At 40.7% G+C, this 18,730-nt stretch overlaps 1 protein-coding gene across 3 annotated transcripts in view; it reads right to left on the reverse strand.

Moving 5' to 3' along the window:
* Positions 1-17,394, reverse strand: part of tpd52 (tumor protein D52) — a 147,726-nt gene extending 130,332 nt beyond the window's left edge. For all 3 annotated transcript variants that reach the window (XM_060822802.1, XM_060822800.1, XM_060822801.1), the window contains exon 1: positions 17,219-17,394. In XM_060822802.1, the coding sequence (XP_060678785.1) occupies positions 17,219-17,237 (19 nt within the window). In that variant the 5' untranslated portion in view covers positions 17,238-17,394. The remainder of the gene's footprint in view (positions 1-17,218) is intronic.
* Positions 17,395-18,730: the final 1,336 nt, after the last annotated feature.

The raw sequence follows: 18,730 nt of genomic DNA on the forward strand, positions 1-18,730 counted from the left end.
CCAAGATTTAAATTATCAACACATGACAGGTGCTTTCATTTCCCACTTCAAATGTGTAACTTGGGTGCCTACTGGATTTTTTTGTTATATTAGCCTCTGACAATAATCCACCCACTGTTTGGAAACAAGATTGAGCCCCTAAGTTTTGAATATGAGGAAATTTTTAAAAAACCTTATGTTTTTGTCAGCTTCCTCATATCTGTTGGCATCATAAATATGAAGTCAACGAGCTAAGAGACAAAGAGGACAAGATAACGTCTCACATGAAGTGAATTTAATACTCCAAGGCCAACACTCCCAGACATGCAACGGCAAATCAACATTTCATAGTGATGCCATACAACAATGGGATCTATCCTGCCTTATAGCCAAGCTCAACGAAACCTTATTTCACAAGCAGTAACTGCGAAAAAAAAAATACTGCAATTAAATTCTCTAAAGAATTAGTCACCAGGCAAGGTGACACTCCTCCAATCAGCTATCAGAAATATGTCAAAGAGCAAACGGTGTACAGATCACTTAGGAAGATATCCATAACCTTCGTTAAAGAAAGGTACCTTAATGAGCAAGATCAGGAAAGTTAGCGGAGTGTGAAAAAAGCTGCTACATACAATAAAGTATGTATAATAGTTGAGAGAAGAATGAAGTCACATTTAAAACTTCAGTTCAAAAATCAAAAACCGAAAGCAACAGACTTCTCTGCCCTATGCTAGGAACGGAGACAATGCATGGCCCAAATGTTTCAAAATAAAACAAATTTGAGTGCAGTTATTTCAATTTTGTATATTGTATTCACTGCTCAATATAGCCTTGTTTATTAATATAATTGAAAATTATGTATACACAGATGGAGGACATTGATTGCATGGTTCTTAAAACATAGTATGCCTCGTAACATAGCACTCCTGGTTCCAAGCCAGAAGATCTGGGTTAAAACCCCACTCAAAAGGCCATGCACAGCAGTGGACAATGGCTCAATCAAGTTTATTTAAAAAAAATGATCCTTCAAGATGATATTGTGGAACAATGGTAGGGTTCCTACCTCAGGGCCAGAAAGTCAGGATTCAATTGCTGCTTGCGCTGAAGTGGTGCCATAACATGGCTGAGCAGATTGTTTAGAAAAACGAGAAGACCTTACTGACAAAAAAATATACAAGTGGAATGAAGGGGACACATGTTATTTTCTTCCACCCACTGAAGATATTTCAAATAATGACCAGTTTTGATTTCTTTCACCAACTGGCTATCAGAAGTATAAAAGGACAATACCCTCACCTATCCAACCATTACTGCAGATACAAACAAAAGCGCCAGAAAAAAACCTGTTCAGCATAGTTGCAGGTTTGAAAGTTACTGTAAGATTTGAATTTTCATAAGTCTAGTTCTCTCAAGTCTTGTTATTTTCACTGAAATAGTTTTGAATCTTTCCACTTCACAGTACAGTTGCTGTTGCAGATGCGTCAAAGGGTACTCATTTTTGTGGCTGTCTGATGAATTACTGAAAACTGGTAATGTTTGCAGAGGTCATTTGGTTGTTTGAGTGTCTCTAGATTTTCTGCTATAACACAACTTATTTTTAAAACAACTAGTAGTTGATTGATGATCTTAACTGCACTCAAGTTTAATTTGACCTATTAGATGCATTGTTACACATGGCATTTCAGGTGCTGACAAAACCATTCTGACCCACTGTGATACATGCTTCTTAATATTAGGCCAGTGGATGGTTTTCATTTTCATAGCACATTTACCCTTGGACATTTTTCAGGACAAATTCCTTCTTCTTTCATTCTCAAACAAATTGTTTACAAATGCCAAAATTATTTCACTACACCAATTATTGCCCAAGCTAGTAAATTTTAGGACTCCGTTTTAAACCAGCTTTGTACTTAATGTGTCTTGTTGGAATTCTCATGTCTCTGTCATTTATCAGATGGGATCTACTCTGTTTGAGCAGATCTTAAACATCTGTAGATCTTCACAATATAGCCAACACCTCCAGCACAATGTCGTGCATGCAGCATTAAGATAAGAACTTGCATTTGTGGAACAGAAAATTGAAACTGACATTGTGCCTGAAAAATAGAAAGAGAGAGAATCAAATTACGCTGTGTAGAAAATGATTTTTACATAATAGGGAATTGTTGCATAATTTTAGAAAATGTGGTAATGTGATATACTGTTAATTTGAGATATTAAGTGATCAACTGTAATGGATTTTGGGGGAAGATATTGCAAATAGATCTTGTACACTCAAGGTGGAACACATCAAGTCTATGCCTTGCTGACAAGGTTTTCTTGCCCTACAGCCAAAAAAAACTGACCCAAGATACACTGACTGGAAGACTTGGATCTTTGTTTTGAGACAAACTCTATGCTCTCTTTCTATTCATCTGTGTGCTGAACTTGCTTTTGCCAGGAATGGATGATTTCATTATCCAACTGAGGGTTGGTAAAGAGGACACCCTCAAGACAAAAAGAACTTTAGACTGACTGGAGTTTCTGACAATGCCAGTCATAAATACATGCAACTTGAAAATTACTGACCACTCAGCCGCAGCCTAGATATTGTTCATGTCTAGCTGCACGTACACATCATTAAAGATATCATAACAGGACATTTTTCAAAATGGTAATCGGGAAGTCAACTTGGTTCTACAAAAGCAAAATCAAGTTTAACCAGTTTATTGGAGTCCTTTGAGTGCGAAGAGAAACTCAAGTGCACTCCAGTTAGATTTCCAGAAGACATGATAATGCAACATCTAAGATCCGGAGAGAGAAAATAAAAATCAGTGACATGGTGGTAACATACTGGGAGGGAGAGGGAGATTGACGAGATAACCGCCAACAGTAGACATAAATGGGTCACTTCTGCTCAGTAAGATCTTAGGATTTAAGGATTTTACAAGCGATGAATCAGTTTGCAGTTTGCATCGGATATCATGTTTCAAAATTCCTTGGACACTGAAAGGTCCCAATGGCTTGAAAAACAGACAGAGTCAGAGTTGTACAGCACAAACAGACTTTCAGTCCAACTTGTCCATGCCGACCAGATATCCTAACCTAATCTAGTTCCATTTACCAGCATTTGGCCCATACCCCTCTAACCCCTTCTTAATCATATACCCATCCAGATGCCTTTTAAATGTTGTAATTGTACCACCCTCCACCACTTCCTCTGGCAGCTTATTTCATATACTCACAATCCTCTTCTTGAAAAGGTCGCCCCTTGGATCCCTCTTAAATCTTATCCTTCTCACCCTAAACCTATGCCCACTAGTTCAGAACTACTCCACCTCAGGGAAAAGACTTGTCTATTTATCCTATCCATGCCCTTCATGATTTTATAAACCTCAAATAAAAGGTCACCCCTCAGCCTCCAATGCTCTAGGGAAAACAGCACCAACCTATTCAGCCTCTCCCTATAGCTCAAACCCACCAACCCTGGCAACATCCTTGTAAATATTTTCTGAACCCTTTCAAGTTTCACAACATCTTTCCTATTGGAGACAGACCAGAACTGCACACAATATAAAATATTTATTTGAGAAAGGAGATGATGGAAACCAGGCAGCTATAGGCCAGTTAGCTTAATCTGTAATGGGAAGGTGACCAAATTCAGAGATAAGGTTATAGCAGAATACTTAAGATCATAATACGATCTGGCAAAGGTGACATGGCTTTGCAAAAGAGGACAGTGTTTAAAATGGTAACTTTCATAGTAGATAAAAAGGAAGCCAATAAGGTGCCAGTTCAAAGGCTATTGTGCAAGCCAACAGAGCATGGGGTAGGGAGTAATATATTAGCACAAATAAAAGGATTTGTTGGCTTACACAAAGTCCGAAGTAGAGATAAATGGGTCTCTTGGGTTTGCAAACTAACTTGAAAGTACTACAGGGATTAATGCTAGGTCCTAGATTATTTACCATCTGTATCAACAATTTGGATGTGGGGAAACAAACGTATGGTGACTCAAAAGATACCTGAGAAATTACGTTGTCAAGAACAGGTGGAGAATAAAAGGGATAGAGGCAGGTTAAATGACTGGGCAAAAATTGATAGATGGCACATTTTGAAAATAAATGTGAACTTTTCCATTTTGGTAGGAAGAACAGGAAAGCAGTGTGCCACTTACAAAGAGAGATTGCAGGACTTTGATTACAGAGAGACACAGGTATCGTGGTAAATGAATTACCAAAAGCCAGTATGTGGAAATAGCAAGCCATTAGGAAGGCAATTGGAACGTTTTGTTTATTGCAAGGGGAATGAGATAGACAAGTAGGAAGGTTTTACTATGACTGTTGATGAGATCATATCTGGAGTGTTTTGGTTTCCTCATTTGAGAAAAAACACAATTGCCTGAGAAACAGTTCAAAGAAAAAAACCACAACTCATTACTGGGAACAAAAAACAATTTTTGGGAGAGAGGTTGGATCATTAGGACCATATTCATTGGAGTTTAGAGAAGTGATTTATTAAAACACCATTTTAATGAGACTGAATAGAGTCAGTCAGTCCTATTCAGTCTCATTAAATAGACTGAATAGGAGGGGGTTCCCTAAAGTGTCAAGATGAAAACTAGGGGACATGGTTTAAAGATTTAATGTCCTCGGTGCAATCATCTTCAGCTGCATGATAAATCATGTTTCCTGGAAAGGTCAGAAGTAACTGTGTTCACCAATGATTGCAATGTCCAGCACCTTTCAGAATTCCATAGATCTAAAGCAGTCCAGATCCAAATATAGCAAGAACTGGACAATATCCAGTCTTGGGCTGACAAGTGGCAAAATCATGCTCATGCCAGCCAATGCCTTCCTCTCATTTGGAGAAAACAATCTAACCATCAACCCATGACATTCAATTATGACCATCAGAAAATATCCCATCATCAACATTGAGTGGTGGTCATTGACCAGAAATATAACTGAATTAGCCATGTAAATAGAGTAGCTACAAGTACAAGTTAGATACCATGAATCCTGGAACAAGTACCTCACCTCCTGACTCAAAACCTATCCATTATCTTTCAGATGCACATCAGGAGTATGATGAAATACTCCCAACTTGTTTGAATACATGCAACTTCAACACAAAAGTCTTGACACTTCAAAAAGTAGTTTCCTCGATTGGCACCACATCCAGGGCCTCTACCACCTGTGCACAGTAGCATCTATGCATACCATCTATAAAATGAACTGTAGAAATTCACCAAGTTTCCTTAGATAGCACTTTAACTCCATGACCACTTCCATCTAAAAAGAGACAGGGCAGCAAATATATGGGAACACCACCACCTGAGAGTTCCCCTCCAAGCTGTGCACCATCCTGACTTGGAAATGTATCACTATTCTTTCAACATCACTGGGTCAAGACCCTGACATTCACTCCCTAACAGCATTGAGAGTCTACCTCCAGTAGATAGACTGAAGTAGTTCAAGGTGGCAGCCTACCACCACCATTAAAGGACAACTGGAGACAGACAATAAATCCTGACCAGACAGCGATGCCTACATCCCCCCGAGTGAATTTTTAAAAGGGCAGACAAGAATTTTGATCTTGTCAAAGTGTGGATTTCCTTTCTCAGAAAAGGAATAGGGACTGGGTCCATTAAGATTTATTCAAGGCCAAATCAGGTAGATGTTTGGTGGACAAAGGATTCAGGGGTAATGATAAGCAGATAGGAAAGTGACATTGAGAATACAACCTGATCAACCAGGAGCTTACCATATGTTCTTGGAAACTGAAAAGGCCAAATGACCTACTCCTGCACCTTACTCCTATGTTCCCAGGTACTCCAGAACAGTCAAGAACGCACTAAAAGAAAACATTGCCGTCCCAATTTTTTAAGTATTTTGCATTAAATACCATCACTTCAACTGGCCACCTATCCTGGCCAAGTCTTTCTCAGAATCTATTAATTGCCTGCTCACAGTTCACAACCATTTCACATTTAATGCTTTCTGCAAATTTTTAATATTGCACCCAATTCTAGGCCCTTTCAGTTAAATAAAGGAAAGCAGTAGCCCAGGGGAAACAACCATCCACCACTATTTTGTCACTTGGGTAGTTCTTAAAAAAAATAACATCACTGGTTGAGGGAACCACTGGCTGGGACAGCATTTATTGTCCAGAAGATAGTCAAGACTCAATTGCATTGCTATGGGTCTGGATTCACACGTAGGCCAGGCTAGGTAAGGATGGCAGATTGCCTTCCCAAAAAAGGACAGCAGCAAACAAGATGAGTTTTTGGCAACTGAGACAACTGCTGTAATGGGCCAACATTGGGCTGAATTCAAATTTCACCATCTGCCACAGGATTTGTATCCATATCTCCAGTATATTTACTGGGTGACTAATCCAGTGACATTACCACAACACCACCACCACTTCTGCAATTTACTGCTACGTGCATGTTTGTCCCATAGAGAAGCCGTCTGGGCAAGGCAATTATGCAGCGCATTGTCAAGCCCTGTTGAAGTTCATTTACATCTTGGCAGCATTCCCCTCATCAGCTTTGTTAAAAGCAAATCATGATTACAATACACTATTATGTTAATTAACCCATATTTGGCTAAGATGATCATTTCGTAGTGAAAAAACTTTCAAGTGACTCTTGGAGTTGCTGGGTTTATCCTTCTAGCCTTTTGAAGAACAAACCTGTAAGTGGCTCACCCGTCCTATAGTAACATTGGTAGGAGAGTTCTTTTGATATTTATGAATTTTTTTTATTCAGCTGTTTAAGTTAAAGCACGTTCGACTATATTGTATGACGGACATCAGAATCTGCATATTGTCAGCAATCAATTGGTGCGTGCATGCAATTTAGCGAGGTTGAATCTGGTGTACTTCCTGATTGAAGTATGCATCGTGATTTAAAAATACTTGGTGCCAGATTCCTTTAAATTATAAAAAGGGATGGGCAGACAATTGTACCATAGATAATTCCCATAAATTATTAGTTATATATAGAGAATAACTAATATTAAATTCAAAATTTTTGCACCATGGGCATATAAACACACAATAGCAAGGCAAAGACAGAAGGTATGCATCCGAGAACAAAAATATTTTTAAGTACAAACCTTCTCTACCAATACTTACTAGTCGTGAAATCTTAGCTGTGTGTAAATTGCAACAAAACAGTGGCTACTTTCAACAACACTTCAGGATGTCTGAGATCTTGAAAAGGTTCTGTATAGCAAATGCAAGATTTTTTTTCCCAGATGTGAAATTTGGTGACTTAATCTGAGAGGGGCTTTTTGCTGAATACACAGAAATCCAGGAAGTAAGGAACCAGCATTTACCAGATAAAGAGGCACAAGCAAAAATCCAAAGCTTAAACTTGCAAATGATGGAGAGCAGGAAGGTGTACAAAGTGCCGGCCATTATAGTTGCAAACAAAACACAGGAGTAGGATTGGAATAGTGTTATAGGTTTTGAGACTTTTTCCCTTTCCAATAACTGCCATCCATCACATGCTGTTGCTGTTGCAAATTCCTCATTGCTTCTAACTGTCTCTCCAACCGATCAATTCGATCTGATAGGATTTGCAACCAACAGCATTTATTGCAGATATAAACTCAAACTCCCACATCTGACAAGAAGCTCAAGTCACTCTACTGAAGGTCATTTTTGCTCCTTCACAATGTACAGACCCAGAAAATAACACCGTCTTTTTCCTCTACAAAACATTGCTCCAGGTTAAATTAAGAGTTATGGCTATTTTTTTTAAGTTTACTCAAGAGACGTATCTCAAAACAATCAAAAAAGAACCCACTACTCACTACTGTAGTGTTTCTGCAGTCACACTTAAAACTATTCACTTATCTGTTTCGGTGCTGAGACTTTGCCCAAACAGTCCCTCCAAGATCAGTTGTGAATTTCACCGCTTGTTAATTTTCCCAGACGCACTCAGATGTCCAGACATCCAGGAGTTCAAACAGCAAAGGCAGTAACTATGCAGATTCACTGTGGTGTCAGTTTCTTTCTCTCCTGCACTGATCTCACCATCTGCTTCCTTTGTCTGTACCTATCCCTTTTTAAAACTGCTGTTGTTTTGACTTTTTCCACTCTCAAAGTTCCAAAACAATGCAACAGCATGTGAAACAGTAATTGCTGCCCCTGGAATTCGAGGAAATCACCTCCAACACCTAAAATACCTCAAAGAAAAGGAGCAGCTGTTAGTCAGAAATTTTTCCCGTCCATCTTGGATTAGCCAGAATCCTCCGCCTTTTATTCCATTTCAAAGTAGAAGGACACAATCAATTCAGATTCAACATGGTTTTATTGAGGGAAATCACATTTGACAGATTTATTGGCATTCAAGGGTACCAGCAGGTAGATAAAGGGGAATAATTAGGATTTCCAAAAGGCATTTGATTAAGTTATTGCATGCAGGGTAACTAAACAAAGTAAGAGCTCCTGGCCTTGGGCTAATATGCTAGAGGTAGAAGACTGACAAACAGGTAACAAAGTCAAGTTAACTAAGATTAAAAAAGAAAGAGAAAACTAGAGAGGAGTTATAATGACATTTCATTGAAAGTATAAAAGTTGGTGAAATATTGAAACTAGTGTCTATACTTGCAAAGTGCAAAAAGGTGCATTCAGAAAAAAATCTTAACGTACATTCACTCCATGCTGCTTTCATTGCTTCTCCTTGTGTGCTCATAACCCAAAAATCCCATGATCACAGGCAACTCAAACTTACTGGCAGCTCTCCCATTGGCCTTGAAGTACTTTCTTCAAAACTCTTCACAATTTGCTTTCTCGTCCTACAGCTGCTAAAGTCAATCAGCTCGGAACCAGAAACAAACATGGACATAGGGTGGGCACTGGTGGACATGGAATGCTTTGCGTGGTCCAAATGTGAGTCACTGGGAAGCTCCTGCAACCTGTTGTTACCTAGGTGTGACCTGAAGCCAATAAATGTGAAAGGTTTTCTACTTCACAAAAAATAGTTTTCAAATATTAAAGAACTTGGAATAATCAAACATGGTTTACAAATATTGACCCATGTACTATGCTGATTGTTCATAGATCATAAGGCATTACAGGACAGGGTTTCTAATTTGAAAACTGGCATGAGAATGTGTAGACAATTGTCTGTATAGATCCTGACAAATGCACTCCGCCCCCATTGTAGCTTCATTTCACACCAATCCCACAAATTCTGTATTTCCAATTGAAATAAGGGAATTAGATCGAAATACAGTTGTTGACAACATGAACAAAAGGGAATCAAGTTTTTTTTAAAATAATTACCAAATAAGCATGTGATCTGATTGCATGACTTACAAAAAACAAGAAATAATTTAGTTGGACAAGTCCCAAATTCATGCCAAGCACAGAACAATTTGGGCCTTAATCCAACTGCTTATTCCAGAGTCCGGAAATTAATGGTGTGTTGAAAAATTGCTTTTCAATTCTTTTACAATTTAACCCACATTTTAGCTGCATACCACATGGACATATAGAACATTACAAAAAAACTCAACAAATTTCAGAGGGATGGTCTGAAACATTCTCCTTGTTGTAGAGTTTTCTGATCGAGTCAAGCCCACAGCACCACAATGTCCATGAGTGGGATGAGGTGGCAAGTTCCAAATCTCACCCTTGTCAGAACACAATAAACCTCATGGTGTTGGCACCAATTAGCATCACATGCTGTCCAACCAACAGTGCAATTCAAGCAGGATTCAAACACTGAACAGTTAAGGAACTGCGAGTAAAAAATACCAACTCCAATTTGCACTATGCCAAATAATTGAGGGTGCCAGGATCTTGTGGTGCAGTCATCATGCTCCTACCTCTGGGCCAGAAGAACAGGTTAAAGTCCCACCTGACCCAGATATACAGTTTGTCCAAACAGGTCAAATGAAGTAATTACATTGTTTCACTAAAACGTCTGTTTTAGGTGGATTTGGAGGCATTGAACAGAGTGCAAGGATAAATGCAAAATTTCAAATGATTGAGGTACCAAAGTTCGTATCAGGTCAAGATTAACACTAACTATTAAGACAGCCTCATGTGTGGAAGCTTTTGAAATAAAAGGAACTTGAATTAATGTGAATATTTGTTACAAAAGGCCAAACATTAATGGGAATGCCAGTTCAAATCAATTGCCAAAAGCAATGAGACACAAGCAGCTTCCATGACATTCCTTGTCATCCTTACAGGAAAAATATTGATCAAAGTTGCCTGAAAGGCACAAAGTATAAAGATAAAGAAAGTTTTTAAACTGCATTTGCATTGGCTGTATCAACCAAAATAGTTTGGCCACATATCAATACAAGACTAATCATACGTGTGCAACTCAACCATTTTCAGCAATAACAAATAAATACAGTCGAAGACACAACATTGGTTACAATAAGGTAGTAACACACAGACACTTAAAATAATCCATCTGAAGCTCTGATTGCAAATCTGCAAAATTCCTGGAGGAACAGAAGTTATCAAAGTGCAGTCCATGCACTATATTTGGAACGAAATGATGCGACGTCTCACTGAACTATCAAATGACTATTAGTTGTTTAAGAGAAATGTCACTTCCCTCACACCTTGAGGCATGAAAGCGAGACAAAATTATTACATATTTCCATGCATTATGAATGTCAAGTGATTTGCGACACTGCAAACAGATTTTAACATCTTGATTATGGATCACAGAGCAGCAATATATAATTAAACACAGGTTTTGTTTTCCCCATCCTGAATACTGTCATTTTAGAAGAAACTGGAATCAAAGGAGCATGCTAATTACCAAAAAGGATTATGCAGAAGACAAGAAAAAGAAAACAAGTACTACTTTCAGCCAATGTCATACAATGCAGATGTGACTGGTTGCAAATAAAATCTAAGAATTCGTATTGAGGGACCACCACTATTAGCCTGTTGGATCGTGTGTTTCCTTAATACATCAGGAAACTATTTACCAAATGATCAGAAAAGAAACATTTGGAAAAAGCTCAGGAGTACTCAAAGCCACTGTTTTGACCTTGGTCTGCAAAGAAGTGATTTAAAACTAGCCCCACTAGTTGTCATTCACCTTGCATCCTTTTCTACTTCCAAAATCTAATATTCCCCAATTTAAAAACAATGTTGCTTGCATCAACCACACAGTCATTTTGCAACAACTCTCTCCGTACAAAGAATATCTACTTTAAAGTTACCTGATAACTAACAGGTAACTGATAGGCACATTCTTTACATTGATTATACCAATGAATTTTTATGGACCATTATTCTGTTTGTGATCTTAGCCAAATGCTTCTAGCTATAATTCCGAGATCAGTCAGTTAAGCATGAACAACTTGAGACTTATTTCTCTCAAGTGCAAAAAGTGTAATTACCAGAAATGAACTTCATCAGTTTGACAATATATACAGATCTGTATTCAGAAGGAAATACTAAGGTCAATCAACCTACCTAGATATTTTGCTGAATGCATCCTGTAGTCTTCAAGTGGTCTATTAAGGATCAACCACCTCTCAATTTGGTATAGTTTGCAAATTTGATCAACGCAGACCAGTTATCTGAATCCTTCTTTGTATTCCAATTGAAAACAGTAAAGTTCCAAAACCAACCCCTGGTCATGCCACTCAGTATTTCCCGTCCTCTGCCACTGTAGCTTCTGTAATTATTAATCGGTCAGTTAAATTCTAAAAGTTTTCTTCTGAACTCAGAATAATTTAACAAAGCTTAAAATCTTCAAAATCCATTCTCAAAAGTGCTCTTGAAACTTCAATTTCTGAAAAATTGCCAGTGTAGTGGAGATCAAAGCACCTTCGTACATTTTAGACAGCCTTTAGTTAAGTCAACAGTCAACACCCTACAAAGTAGCAATCAAAGAGAAAGTTAAAAATCAAACACCACCAGGTTATTTGGAAGCGCTAGCTTTCAGAGCACCGCTCCTTCATCAGGTGGGAGTAGGGCAGTGCTCCAAAAATTAGCATTTCCAAATAAACACCAGGTTATAATTTTTAATTTTGTCCACCCAATCCAACAACAGCCTCCAAATCAAACAGAACGAATTTTAAACAGTACAAAAGTGCAATACTGGTAAGAGAAAGTCATCCTGAAACCATTTAGTTCTGTAAACATGACAAATGCTACAACTATGTTTACTCATCATGACATAAGACAAGCAGAGATCCTGCAAGTACAAGAAAGTAAACATGAATTCAATATGAAACAACTAAGTCATGGAGGCTAACTCAGGCATAAAGATGTACAGTACAGAAACAGACATTTCGGTCTCACCTATCAATGCTGGCCAGCTATCCTAAATTAACCTCACCCCATTTGCCAGCATTTGGCCCATACCCATTCCTAACCCTTCCTATTCATATACTCATCCAGATGCCTTTTAAATGTTATAATTGTACCAGCCTCCACCTCTTCCTCTGGCAGCTCATTCCATACACGCACCATACTCTGCATGAAGTTGGCCTATGTGATCAAGATCCCACTGTACTGAGATAACCTTTGCTGTCCACTGCACTTCCAATTTTGGTGTCATCTGTAAACTTAGTAACCATATCTAGGTTCACATCCAAATAATTTGGATAAGCGACAAAAAGCAGTGGACCCAGCACCATTTGTTGTGGCACACCACTGGGCATGGGCCTCCAGTCTGAAAAGCACTATTAACACCCTGTCCTCTACCTTCAAGCCAGTGCTGTATCCAAATGGCTAATTCTCCCTATATTCAATGAGATCCAACCTTGCTAACCACTCTACCACGAGGAATCTTATCAATTACCTTATTTAGGTCCAGACAGATCATAGGCAGAAGTGAGGACTGCACTTGCTGGAAACCAGAGTCTAGATTAGAGGGGTGCTGGAAAAGCACAGGAGGTCAGGCAGCACAGTAGGCAAGGAGCAAGAAAATTGATGTTTCGGGCAAAAGCCCTTCAGATCATGTTCACTGCTCTGCCCTCAATCCTCTTCCATTATTTCTTGAAAAAAAAACTCAAGCTAGAGGAATTGATGAGGGCAGAGCAGTAGATGTGGTCGATATGGACTCCAGTAAGGCGTACGACAAGGTTCCCGATGGGAGACTGATTAGCAAGGTTAGATCTCATGGAATACAGGGAGAGCTAGCCATTTGGATACAGAAGTGGCTCTAAGGTAGAAGACACGAGGGTGGCGGTGGAGGGTTGTGTTTCAGACTGGAGGCCTGTGACCAGTGGAGTGCCACAAGGATCGGTGCTGGGTCCTCTACTTTTTGTCATTTACATAAATGATTTGGATAAGAGCATAAGAGGTACAGTTAGTAAGTTTGCAGATGACACCAAAATTGGAGGTATAGTGGAAAGCAAAGAGGGTTACTTCAGATTACAACAGAATCTTGACCAGATAGGCCAATGGACTTAAGTGGCAGATGGAGTTTTATTCAGATAAATGCGAGGTGCTGCATTTTGGGAAAACAAATCTTAGCAAGACTTATACACTTAATGATAAGGTCCTAGGGAGTGTTGCTGAACAAAGAGACCTTGGAATGCAGGTTCATAGCTCCTTGAAAGTGAAGTTGCAGATAAATAGGATAGTGAAGATGATGTTTTGTTTGCTTTCCTTTATTGGTCAGAGTATTGAGTATAGGAGTTGGGAGGTCATGTTGCGGCTGTACAGGACATTGGTTAAGCCACTGTTGGAATACTGCACGCAATTCTGGTCTTCTTCCTATCAGAAAGATGTTGTGATTCTTGAAAGGGTTCAGAAAGATTTACAAGGATGTTGCCAGGGTTGGAGGATTTGAGCTATAGGGACAGGCTGAGGCTGTTTTCCCTGGAGCGTCGGAGGCTGAGGGGCGGCTTTATAGAGGTTTACAAAATTATGAGGGGCATGGATAGGATAAGTAGAAAGTCTTTGCCCTGGGGTCAGGGAGTCCAGAACTAGAGGGCATACGTTTTGGGTGAGAGGGGAAGATATAAAAGAGACCTAAAGGGCAACTTTCTCACGCAGAGGGTAGTACGTGTATGGAATGAGCTGCCAGAGGAAGTGGGAGGCTGGTACAAGTGCAACATTTAAGAGGCATTTGGATGGGTATGTGAATAGGAAGGGTTTGGAGGGATATGGGCAGGGTGCTGACAGGTGGGACGAGATTGGGTTGGGATATTTGGTCAGCATGGACAGGTTGGACCGAAGGGTCTGTACATTTCTATGATTCTACGACTAGAGACACACGATTTCCTACGCATAAAGCCATGTTAACTATCCTTAATCAGTCCTTACATTTCCAAATAGATGCAAGTCCTGACCCTGAGGATTTCCTCCAACAATTTGTCCACCAGTACTGTCAGGTTGATTGGTCTCTTGCTCTCTGGCTTTTCCTTACCCTCTTTCTTAAATAATGGCATGACATTTGCCAACCTCCAGTCTTCCAGCACCTCACTCAAGGCTATTGATGATGCAACTATCTGAGCAAGGGGCTCAGCAATCACTTCCCTAGCTTCCCACAGAGTTCTCGGGTACACCTGATCAGGTTCCAGGATTTACCCACATTGGTATTTGCAGCCATCCAACACTATCTCCGAAATATGGACATTTGAAGATGTCACTATTTATTTCCCCACATTCTGCAACTTCTATATCCACAGTAAACACTGATACAAAATACTTGTTATCTCCCCTGTTTCCTGCAGTTCCACACTGATGTCTTGCTGATCTTAGAGGGGCCCTTTTCTCTCCCTAGTTACCCTTTTGTCCTTAAAATGTATTTATAAAATCCCTTTAGATGCTCCTTAACCCTATTTGCCAAAGCTATCTTATGTCCCCTTTTCGTCCTCCTGACTTCCCTCAAGTATACTCTTACTGCCTTCATACTTTCAATCTATACCTGATATATGCTTCCTTCTTGTTCTTAATGAAAACCTCAATTTCTCAAGTCAACCAGCATTGCCTAAGCCTACCAGCCTCACCCTTCATCCCAAAACGAACAGTCCCTGGATTCTCATCTTATTTTCAAAGGCTTTCCATTTTCCATCCCTGTGGATTTTGGATTAGATTCCCTACAGTGCGGAAACAGGCCCTTCGGCCCAACAAGTCCACACCGACCCTCCAAAGAATAACCCACCCAGACACATTTCCCTCTGACTAATGCACCTAACGCTGTGGGCAATTTAGCATGGCCAATTCACCTGACCTGCACATCTTTGGACTTTGGGAGGAAACCGAAGCACCCGGAGGAAACCCACACAGACACAGGGAGAATGTGCAATCTCCACACAGAGTTGCCAGAGGCTGGAACTGAACCTGGGACCCTGGTACTGTGAGGCAGCAGTGCTAACCACTGAGCCACCATGTCTGCAAACATCCACTCCCAATCAATTTTTGGGAGTTCTTGCCTAATAATTTCAAAACTGGCCTTCCTCCAATTTAGAATTTTAACTTTAGATCTGGTATTTGTCTGAAAAAACCTAAAATATTAGGCTGTAAACTGAACGGAATACATACATTAGAAGAAAAACTCAAATTAAATTGAACAAATCCAAGGTAATAGCAGTCCTCACTTTCTCCTAATAGGTAGTTCAAACCAGTAAATGGCAAATACAGTATAGATTTAAAAAGTTCATGTGACAAACTTATTTAATGCATTTCTGGTTAGGGCAATGGAAGCGAATATCAGGAAATGAAAAATTAAATAATTGAATGAAATAATTTCTGGGGAAACAAGTTGAACATTCACAAAACATCCTTCCCACCTGTATTCATCCAGTGAATTCTGAGCAAACACCAAGGAATTAATGGCAAGTTTTAATGCAACAGGCCAAGTGAAAAATAATTCTCTGCCCAAGTTAAGAACAGTTTAGACCAATATAAAACAGCAGAGTCACTTAAGTATCCTCAAAATGCATTTGCGAAGTAGCTCCTTTTAATGTTAAAATAGTTTCAACAATTAACTGAATCATGCTTCCACCTTCTACTGCCAACAAAATAGGTCAGGTGATATAATTTTACATGCAAACACTGCAGCTGACAGCAGAAGGGAAGATGTTTCTCTTTTACAACTCAAAAGATTCTTGCATCACACAGCAACCAGTTCAAGAGACAAACATATGTTAAGCAAAAGTTAGAATTAGTCCTAATAACCACCTCAGCTGAATAAATCAAACCTAAGTGAGGCCTGCAGATGCTGGAAATCGGAGTCAAGAGTGTGGAAAAGCACAGGTCAGGAATTCCTGATGAAGAGGTCATGCCCAAATCATCGATTCTCCTGCTCCTCAGATACTGCCTGACCTACTGCGCCTGTCCAGCACCATACATAACTCAAAATCAAATCTACGTCAAATATCCATTTGATGCAGTAATCTACAAATATGAATACACAATATTCCTAAGACTGGAAGAAACATACCTTGAACAACTAAAACAAAGGGGGAAAAAAGACTTTTTCGTAAACCAAAAGCTATTAGTAAGTAACTAATACAATCACACACACAAAGATCATAGCAATGGCAAGCTTTTTTAAAACAAATGTTCACCACTACTAGCCAAATCCCTAAAATCAGATATACGCCAAGGTGTTAAAAGATCACAGCCATGACTGACAAATGCATTACGCGACAGGCAGACAACTTCTTAAAGAAAAACTCGATGATTCTGCAATTATAGGAGTTAAGTTGCTGACGCGTAGGTGGCATTATACCATGTGTGGTGCACTTTCGGCAACGTTCAATTGTGCAAATAACTGGCACATGATATGTAAATCGAGGTTAGAAAATATCACGAGCTGTTCATGGTGATCCAGTTTAAGTACATGCTCTTCCAGAACCAAAAAACAATGGAATAATATTTAAAAGCAACCTGCAGGTCACACGAGTGAAAACACGTGAAAGGCTCAAAATTGGAGCACCAAACCTCGAGAAGATATGATTGCATTCCCAGCAGTGAGCAAATTAGTTGCAGTTTGGCTCAATTTTTTTTTTAAAAAATGCAAATAATTGTAACAACTGTTGGCACCGACATCCCTCAAGGTGAGTCAGTTTCAGGCGGTAAAAACGTTAGCTGACTAGAACGATGAACGCAGTTTTCCTTTTGGCACCACGCAGCAGAAAGGAAAATCGAGGGAGGCGGATTATGGTGGCCCTTGCTGAGAGGAGATGTAATCTCATATTAGCAGAGATTATACACCGTCCCTGGCATAGACGGCTCGTGGATCAATTTAAACCAGGCGGCGCCTCGAAGCTCCAGCTGCACTCGGCCCAATTTCATTTACCTTGGTTAGACGTGTCCATCCCTCGTCCTTTCCTCACCAATAACGGGGGAGGGGGAGGATATTCGTTTCGACCGTTACAACTACGGCGCTCAAGCGGCCCACCGCCCGCACTGGCAGCACGACCGCCTACTCCTGGAGCCAACAAAACCCCGCCCTCACCGCGGCCACGCCCATTAACCGCCTCAGGCCGCGGCGTGCGGGGCGGCCTCGCTTAACGTCATCGCGCACGGGGGAACGTCACCGCGCACGGGTTCACGTTCCCGCCCGGAGGAGCACGCGCTTTCCCAGCGGCCGTTGGTTGCGCGCTGAGGTGGAGGTCGTCGCCATGACTGTGACTGTTAGAGCTTGGCTGTGCCGTCCGCAAATCAACTGGCGCTTTATGACTCCGGCCTACCCATCCTCCGTTCCCAATACGACTCCCCACCGCAGCTTCCCTTTGCAATCGCAGAAGGTGCAACACCTATTCGTTTATTTCCTTCTTACCGCCCAAGGCCCCAGGAGCAGACCTGGCGGGAGAAGCAGCCTGCACTTCACCTCTGTCCAGTCTGGTGCATTCACTGTACACAGTTTGGCATCATCTGCAGTGGGGGGGAGGGAAAATCCTTACAGTGTGGAAGGAAGCAAATGTCAAAAGGTGTGCTGCTGGGAAAAAAAAACAGCATTCCAGGAGCAGGAGAGTCGGCATTTCAGGCATAAGCCCATCAAGTCTCCAAAGAGCATGCCACCCCCTGTCACCCTATTCCTGTAGCCCTGCATTTCCCATGGCTAATCTGCCTAGCCCGCACATCCATACTACGGACAATTTAGCAAGGCCAATCCACATAGCCTGCACATGTTTGGACTGTGCGATGAAACTGGACCACCCAGAGGAAACCCGTGCAGAGACAGGAAGAATGTGCGAACTCCATACACAGCCAACTGAGGCTGGAATTGAACCCAAGTACCGGATGCTGTGTGGCAGCAATGCTCACCACTGAACCACCTTGTTGTGTAGACTGGGTAACTGTTATGTGGAATGTCTATATTCCACCGACAAAAATGACCCCAAGCTTCCAGTTAATCCATCGAATACTTACAGTGCGGAAACAGGCCATTCAGCCCAACAAGTCTACACCAACCCTCCAAAGAGCATCCCACCTAGACCCAGCCCATCCCTGTAATGTTGCATTTCCCATGGCTAATCCACGTCCCTGGACACTACAGGACAATTTAGCATGACCAGTCAACTTAACTGCACATCTTTGGACTCTGGGAGGAAACCAGAGCATCCGGAGGAAATCTACACAGACATGGGGAGATTGTGCAAACTCCGCACAGACAGTCGCCCTAGGCTGGAATTGAACCCATGTTCCTGGTGCTATGAGGCAATAGTGCTAACCAGTGAGCCACTGTGCCACCCCCTAACAGATTGTCTGTGACTTCAATACACTAATGTGTTCTCATGCCACCATTTCTTCAACCTTAGTGCAAGCTTGAAGAACAACAACTCATTTTTCACTTGGGGTCTCTGCA

The sequence above is a fragment of the Hemiscyllium ocellatum genome, chromosome 4 (assembly GCF_020745735.1).
Source record: "Hemiscyllium ocellatum isolate sHemOce1 chromosome 4, sHemOce1.pat.X.cur, whole genome shotgun sequence".
Classification (NCBI taxonomy): domain Eukaryota; kingdom Metazoa; phylum Chordata; class Chondrichthyes; order Orectolobiformes; family Hemiscylliidae; genus Hemiscyllium; species Hemiscyllium ocellatum.